Here is an 8,970-nt window from a genome sequence, read left to right on the forward strand (position 1 = left end):
ATAACTAAATTTAAATTTTTTTTTATTAATTAGTTTATATATATATATTATAATTATATAATTTTAACTACTTTATTATTTTTTTTGTTAATAAATTGTTAATATTTTTTTATAATTAAAAATAATATCTATAATAAGGAATCAATACTAATGGAGGTGACATCCTTAAAATATGTCTGATTAGCGAATCAAGAAAAATGGCTAAATTTGATCATCAAATATCGCTATCGACGACTAAAATTTCAGATTTTATTACCGAAATTAATAACAAATTACTGAAAAAATATATAAAAGAATCATCAAAATTTGAACATGGTCAATCTAGTATTAGGGGTACTAAAGCATATTTTTCAAACAGTGTTAATACAGATAAATCATTGACTCAGTTGGGCTACAAAAATGGCGATACAGTTGACATATTTTTTACACATAATTGGACTAAAAAATAGGGGGGTAGTGTAGAGTAGGGTGTGGTAGAGGTTATAATTTTTTTAAAAAATGAAATATTAAAAAAATATATTTTATTTTTGACATATATTTATAATTTATTTTTATCTAAAATATTTAATTGTATATTAAATATATTATTTAATATTAGTATATTATTAAATATTAAATATATTATTAAATATTAATATATAATTAAATATTTAATATACTATTAAATGTAAATTTATTTTTTATAAATGTAAAAATAATATTAATATAATTGTATAAAAATATTTATTGTTAACATAATAAAAATTGTTAAAAAATATATTGTTGTAATGTTAAAATAATGAAAATAACTTTATAATTGTATTAAATTTAATTATCATTATGAGAGTTACAACACATTGCAATAATAATAATTATGAATTTAATTTAATTTAATTAATGATTTTAGAAATAATTCAAGTGCTTTATTACATTTATTTTATAATAAATAGTAATAATAATTTTATTGATAATAGATGCATATTTTTTTGAATGTTTATTAATTTTGATTTTACTAACAAAATTACTTTTTAAACATTTTTAAGTTAACATTATTTTTTATTAAAATGTTTCCAATATAAATATATATACAATAATTTGCACACACTTAAACACACATACATACATACACATTAAAAAAAACAGTAGTATTAATAATAAATTATTTTTTTTATAAATAATAATCAACATTATAGTTTATAACAAAAAATTAATTTATGAAATATTAAAATCTGAACTAAAAAATGCTGAAATATTATTTAATAAAACATAGAACATGTTATAACATTTAGTGTTTAATTGAAAAAAATTAATTATATAAATTTTATTCATTTTATCTTATTTAGATTAATAAAAATATCATTCAAATAATCATAAACTCAATCATAAAAATTATTAATTAATTAAACAAGATGATAAATAAATCATTTTTAGATAAAATATGTTTTATATTTCATTAAATAACTTTATTTTAGTTATTATCGGTTGTTATTACAGCAGCCTATGAGACAATAATAAAAAAATAATATTAATTAGATATAAATTATTACCAGTTTAATAATGTTAACAACAATAAATTAATTAAATAAATAATATAATAATAAAAAATAAAATAAAAAACATCTATTTTACCCCAAATTCWKSTAATTTAACCGGTAATGGYTGCGAATGATACCATTGATCCAATTGATAATCGTATACTTCAACGGTATTTGTAACTTATTTTTTTTTTAAAAAAAATAATTAATTAAAAAAAATTATATATAATTTTTCCAAAAAAAATTAGTATTACGCGGTTCGCCGCCCATAGCATATAAAACATCATCAAAAACTATTAGTCTATGGTAAGATCTTGGATCATTCATTGATGCTTTTTGTAAAAAATAATAATATTTAAAAAAAATTATTATATATTAATTAATTATACTAAAAATCTAAAAGTATTTTAATCTAATAAATCTAAAATCATATAAATTTATTAGCAAACAACAAAAAATAAATTAAAAACCAATTGGTGTCCATTGATTTGTTTTCGGATTATACGATTCACATGTTTTCGAATCACTATTACCCGAACCGCCGCAAACATATATTTTGTCCATATATGATGCCGAACCAAAATAATATCTATAAAATGTTTAATTTGTTATTGATTTTTTTTGATTATTTTATTTTTTTAAATGTAATCACATCAATCATTTAGTGATTAGTGATAATTGTTAACGATTTGATATGATTTGATTTTTTAAGGTGATACTACTGATTATTGTTTTATTTATATAAAAATTTTATATAATTATTTTTTTAACTTATTAGATATTTAATTATATCATAATATTTACATATTTTTTATTATAAATATTATGAAAATGTTTCATAAAAAATTTTAATTAATAGATAAGATACTTATAAAAGATTTTATATATAATAATTATTAAGTTTAATTAACTTTAACACTACAATATAAAACTATAATTACTTATTATTAATTTTTATGTATTTTTCACACACACACATAAAAAATWTATATATATTAAAATTTATTAAAAAGTGAATAATTTTTTTCAAATTTTATTTATTTAACTAAAAAAATCTATACTAACCGTTTTGATTGCATATTACCCATTGGTGTCCATTGTTTAGTTTGTGTATCATATCTTTCCATTGTACTTAAGTAATCATCATTACTATGACCACCGATAGCATACAGATAGCCATCACTATGGGCTACCAGTTCCAGACCCTGTCGTTCAATAGACATTGGTGTCTGAAAATACCATTCATCCATAATATCTGGTGAATAATATTCACATACTTTAAGATAATGATCTATAGATACAAAATAAAAATAATAATAAATTTAAATTAAAACTTACTAATAGTAAATTGTTAATAGAAATAAACCAATAGTGTGCTTAATGTTATTTAGAAAACTTAATTATTTTTTAAAAATAAACTTAAATTTATCTATTTTTTGCATAAAATTAGCAATAATAAATAATATAAACTAAAATAACAATTACTTTAAATTATTAGTTAATATATATAAAAATTTTACCATTTCTACCGCCACAAACATATATAGTGTCATTGAGTACAGCAGCTGCTATATAACTAAGCAATTATAAAAAATAAACATTTATTCTATAGAAAATATATCTATATTTTTAAAAATTTTAAATTAAAAAGTATAAAACTTGCTTGATAATCTCAGAGATGCAACCTATTTCCATGTGTTTGTCATAGTATCGTATGATTCAACACTACTTATAGACTAATCAAAATTTTTTAAATAAAATTTTATTATTTTATTATTATACATACACTGTAGCCACCGATTGCAAACAATTGATTTTTATATGAAACTAAACTAAAATCTTCTCTATTAATAGACATTGATTGTATTGATTGCCAAACCGCTGTGTGTTGATTATATTGATAACATTTTGATGTATATCCAGTTTCATCAAAACCGCCACAAATATAAATTGAACTATTTTTTCGAGACTAAAAATTATTTAAATAAAAAAATTATTATAAAATATATTTTTTTAATATATTAAATTTTTTAATTATACATTTTGATTATTGATATTTGTAGTAGATAAAATATTTTTGTTAAACAATAGTACATTGTTAAAACATTGTATTATAGTTAAAACAGTTATAAATGAAATAAACATTTTTTTTTTAAAATAAACAACTATAATTTATTTTTTATATTTTAATAAAATTTATTACTAAACATTTTAGTGTTTTATTTTTATAGGTAAAAATATATCAGTAAATGATTGAAATAAAAACTCAAAGTTTAAGTATTAATATATCTAATTTATTACAATTACTAAATTAAAAACATATTATGATAGATAAGCTAAAAATATTTAACAAAAAATAACTTTATTATATATTTTATTTTTATAAATTAGATATTAAATTATTTATAATAAACACTTGACTTTTAAGTTAATTAAAAAAATTGTATGTTTATTTTATCTTTCATATTTCAAGTATTATAAACAATTAAAATATTTATTTTAAATAATTTTAGAAAAAAATAATAATACTTTTTTATCTTTGACTTAATATTTAATTATTTGATTTGATTTTTATTATTTTATTTACATAACATTATTTTTAAATTTGAATATTTAAATATTAAATTTTTAAAATTAATTTAAAAATATAGTTTTATATTATAAATTGAAATTAAATTAAGTTAATTAATAAAGTTAAATCAGCCAGATAATATTTTTTTAATAAAATCTAATTTGAGATTAAAAAAACTTAAATAAATAATTACTTTCAATAACTAAATGTATTAATTGAATTATTGATAATTTTACAAAAATATTTCATAAAAATAATAAGTTTAATTAATGATAAAATATAGATTTATATTGATTAATAAATAATTAAAACTAATTAAAAATATCAAAGTTCATGTTGGAAATAAAATAGATTACTGCAATAAAGTAAAAATATAATAATTAATTTTTAATTTAATATTGTTGTTTATTTTTTACAGATAAATAAAATATTTAACAATAAAGTAATAAAATTATTACAAAAAAAAATAATACAAATTGTTAACATACTTTTAATTAAATTTAAAAAAAAATTCTATCTTAGTTATATTATTATTATTTTAATTACTAATTAATTATAATTGGTTAAAAATAAAGCTGATAGATACATTGTTAAATATACTAATATATACACACCCATATGTACACAAAGTTAAAAACATAAGCATAACATGATCATAAAAATCATACATGATAAAAAATTTTTTGTTATAATTTTATTATTATATTGTTAAATATTTTATTTATCTGTAAAAAATCATACATGATAAAATATCAAATTATATTCTATTGTAATTATATATTTTTTTTATATGATAACTAAAAAATATTACTTAAATCTAATTATTGTACACTGGTCAATTAAAATAACATCATATTTGATTAGTAATAAAAAAAAGTTTATTTAAAGTTTTACAGTTTAACTATAGTTATTTTTTAGTTTATTTATTAAAAAAATATAATTTTTTAGTTTTTTAGTAGTGTTTTTCAGTATAATTATTTTATATAAATATTTTTTTAAATTGTTAGTATTTTAAATATATATTATGTAATATTAACAATAAATTAGAGATTTTATTATATTTCGAAAAAAATATTGATGATTTTTTAAAAAAAAATTATTACTTAAACAATTAATAGAATTAATTATGATTTAATTAAAAAAGTAATTAACTTTATTTTTTTTAGCTAAAAATTAATTAATTTTTATTTAGTCATTAATTATATACCGATTGTTATATTAAAGTCGAAAAAAAATCTATAAATATAATTATGAATAAATTATTTATTATTAATGCAATTATCGCTATTTTATCATTTAATTGTATTTATAGTGAACTAAATATGGGGGAGATTTTTCAAGGTAATTATATAATTAAATATATATATATATATATTTATTTATTTATAAAAAAACACTAAATAATCTAAAAAATAATCAAAAAATATATATATAATTTTAATAAGTATAATTATTGTAAAATATATATCTCTTATTATAACAAAAAAAATCAAATATGTTTTTTGTTATTATAAAACCATTTTGTTTTAATTAAAAATTTAAAAAAAAATATATTTAATTAATTTTTAAATATATTTTATATAAACAAAACCACTTATTATTATATAATAATATAAAATAATTACAAAGTAGTAATAGTTTTATTTAAATTATTAAGTTTATTATATATAATTAATTGTCTATTTAAAAAAAATTCACATTGTTATATGTAATCAAATTATAATTATATATATAAATTAAATGTTCAAAGATTAATAAATTATTAGTTTCTATTAATAATTTTTTAATTTAATTTTTAATCATTTTATTTATTTTTATTTTTTTTGGAAAATTTAAGGAACTTGTCTATGTAAAAGCAAAATTAAAGGTCAATATTGTTTTAACATCAAAAACAACAACAACATCAAGAAAACCCCAAACAATCCCAATAATAGAGCTATATTTCAATCGCAATGTATTGATGGGGCTATCTATGAGTGCGATAAAAATTATAAAAAAAAGTAAAACTAATAGAAAAATGCGTAAAAAATTGTATAATTAGTGATAATACAAATAATAATAATAAGGATAAATGTCAAGAATATCTAACCATACGTATTGTCGGACATACTAACCATAAAACCAATAATTTTGATCATTTAGTAGCACTTGATAATACACTAATCATTGATTTATTTCATCAAATTGATCGTATTGTTCAACAAAAAACTAATAATAGTAGTAAAGTAACCATAAAATATGGTACAGCCATACGTTTGGGTAAAAATTTAGTTGTAGACCCTTTAAGCTTTAAATCGACAATATTAAGTGAACTTGGTTTAAAATCGGGCGATATAATTGATATGGTAATTTAATTTAAAGAAAAAACATTTTCAATAATTTTTTTATTATTATTTAAAATTATTGTTTTTTAAAAAATAATTAATAAAGCAAGTTTATTTTTCTAAATACTAATATTGCATTTTTGTTTATTTGTACATTTGTACATAAATTTGCAAATATTATTTTATTATTTTTAAATTTTTAATGAGTAATTATTAACATTATATGACATATTATTTAATATTTTATTAAACAAATTAATTAAATTAACAATACAAAAAAATTAATGCAGTACAAATTTTTTTTATTAAATTTAATTTGAAAAGTTTTTTTGACAAAATATTAATAAAATAAGAAAATTATAAAATAGTAATTATATTCTTGTTTAATAAACATATTAAAAAATTTTAATATTAATTTTTTAGTAAATAACAATTTAATTCAATTTCAGTTTAAAGAACAGCAACCTATTAATTGAAAAAAAATAAATATAATTATTTATTTTTTTAAAAAATAAATAATAACTACATTAGTATTATATAATAATATACCCCGTAATCCATTAGTTTGTGTGGCAATGGTTTAGATTTAGCCCATTTATCGGCTAAATAATTGTATACTTCAACCGTATCGCTTATCTCGTAATCTATTGATATAATAGATTGTATTTTAATTTTTTTTAATAAAAAATAATAATTAAATATTTAATTAATTAATTGAATAAAATAGAAAATACCTGAATAGCCACCAAATGCATACAATTCATCTTCAAATGCAATCAATTTAAAATCAAATCGTTTATCTTTAATTGATGCTAATTGATTTTTTCAAAAAAATAAATTGTTAGCAAGTAGAAATATAGTATAATAATAATAATAATAATAATTAGACTAAGATAGAAATAATTGGATTAGGTTAATTATTTTAATTATTAATTATTTAACTAAGAAGTTATACTAGTTAAATAATTAATAATTAAATTAATTAATCCTACTTTTAATTAAATCAAAAAAAAAATTATTATTATTTTTAATTACTAATTAATTACATCACTAACCTATTGGTGTCCATTGATTTAGTTTAGGATCATACGATTCACAAATGGCTGTACCGGTGCCGTGACCACCACATACAAAAATTTTATCTTTAAATGATGCTGCACCAAAAAATGCCCTAATAAATGTAACATGATTAATTATTAAAAAAAAATAATTAATTAATTAATTATAATAATAACTAACTAACCTTGTTGAATGCATTGATTTCATTGGTACCCATTGTCTAGATGTTGGATCATACCTTTCCATCGATGATAGATAATTGTAACCATCGTAGCCGCCAATGGCATACAAGTACGCACCGTTAGATACCAGTGCCAGACCCTCCCGTTTTTCGCCCATAGGTGTACTAAATTCCCATAAATTTTTATCCAAATAGTATTCGCATGTATCCTCTAAATAGAAAAAATATATAGAATTTTTTAGTTCATAAAATATAATTTAAATTATTTATTATTTATTAGTTTTACTATTTTTAAAAAATATAATGTTAAAAATTTAAATATTAAAATTAAATTTAATTTACCATTTTCACCGCCACAAACATAGATAGTATTGTTAATAACTGCTGCATCAAACTTACTACAGAGGGATTAAATAAAATAGAAAAAAATAGTTAATTAATTAATATCTAAATTTTAATTTTAATTTTCTGTAATTAAAATAAATAAATAATTAATTATAAAAAATATACTCTCGGCTATTTTTCAACGATGCCACTAATTTCCATTGATTTGTTTGCGTATTGTATGATTCAACTGTATTAACAATTTCCTTACCCTGATAATAAAAATAATAATAATATTAAAAAAAATAATTAAAAATATTATTTTTAATATTTTTTTTAGTTTAAACAAAATAAAATAATTACAACTAAACTATTAGTATACTTACATTCCAGCCATTAATTGCATACAATTTTTTATTGGCCGCAACAAACCCGAAATATGCCCGACTAGTGTCCATTGGTTGCATTGGTGGCCAATCACCCGATCGGGTATCGTATTTATAGCAACCGGTCTGATAGACAGATCCATCGTAACCGCCGCACAGATAGATAGCACTGGTAGTCTAAATAATAATAAAAAATTAATAAAATTAATATAATCTTAATTAATAATTAAATTAAAAATAAATAAATAATTAATTAATTATTAAAATACGTTAGCATTAGCGGGTAGTTTAGTTATGAATGATCCGTAAACATTAAAATTGCCAATAATTGTATTCAACAAAACTAAAGTATATATAATTGCAAACATTTTTTTTTATTTTGTTTGAAAATTATTTTTAAAAATATTCTTAATTAAAGTATTAATAATAACTTTATTAATTAAATCAATTTAAGTTTTTGAAACTTATTTATATACTATAAATTTTATATAGACTATATTATGCGTGTACAGTATATATATATATATATATATATATATATAGATACATTGTATACAGATATATTTATTGCATAAATTTTATCTAGATAAAAATCTAATTTAAGTTGAAT

At 17.4% G+C, this 8,970-nt stretch overlaps 2 protein-coding genes across 2 annotated transcripts; both read right to left on the reverse strand.

Moving 5' to 3' along the window:
* Positions 1–1,599: 1,599 nt before the first annotated feature.
* Positions 1,600–3,585, reverse strand: LOC128965224 (kelch-like protein 1). Its single transcript, XM_054311874.1, has 8 exons — positions 3,555–3,585; positions 3,301–3,483; positions 3,178–3,250; positions 3,035–3,090; positions 2,580–2,805; positions 1,985–2,103; positions 1,769–1,846; positions 1,600–1,694 (listed from the first exon to the last, which is right to left on the reverse strand). The coding sequence occupies exons 3-8, from the start codon at positions 3,207–3,209 to the stop codon at positions 1,600–1,602; spliced, it is 606 nt and encodes a 201-aa protein (XP_054167849.1). The 5' UTR covers positions 3,210–3,250; positions 3,301–3,483; positions 3,555–3,585.
* A 3,275-nt stretch (positions 3,586–6,860) lies between these two features.
* On the reverse strand, positions 6,861–8,765 carry LOC128965225 (kelch-like protein diablo). Its single transcript, XM_054311875.1, has 9 exons — positions 8,630–8,765; positions 8,361–8,537; positions 8,161–8,246; positions 7,993–8,048; positions 7,654–7,861; positions 7,466–7,581; positions 7,145–7,222; positions 6,960–7,054; positions 6,861–6,875 (listed from the first exon to the last, which is right to left on the reverse strand). The coding sequence occupies exons 1-9, from the start codon at positions 8,726–8,728 to the stop codon at positions 6,861–6,863; spliced, it is 930 nt and encodes a 309-aa protein (XP_054167850.1). The 5' UTR covers positions 8,729–8,765.
* Positions 8,766–8,970: the final 205 nt, after the last annotated feature.

The sequence above is a fragment of the Oppia nitens genome, unplaced genomic scaffold (assembly GCF_028296485.1).
Source record: "Oppia nitens isolate AA-2021 unplaced genomic scaffold, nextdenovo-longstitch-racon4-pilon3 scaffold16_pilon_pilon_pilon, whole genome shotgun sequence".
NCBI classification, from domain to species: domain Eukaryota; kingdom Metazoa; phylum Arthropoda; class Arachnida; order Sarcoptiformes; family Oppiidae; genus Oppia; species Oppia nitens.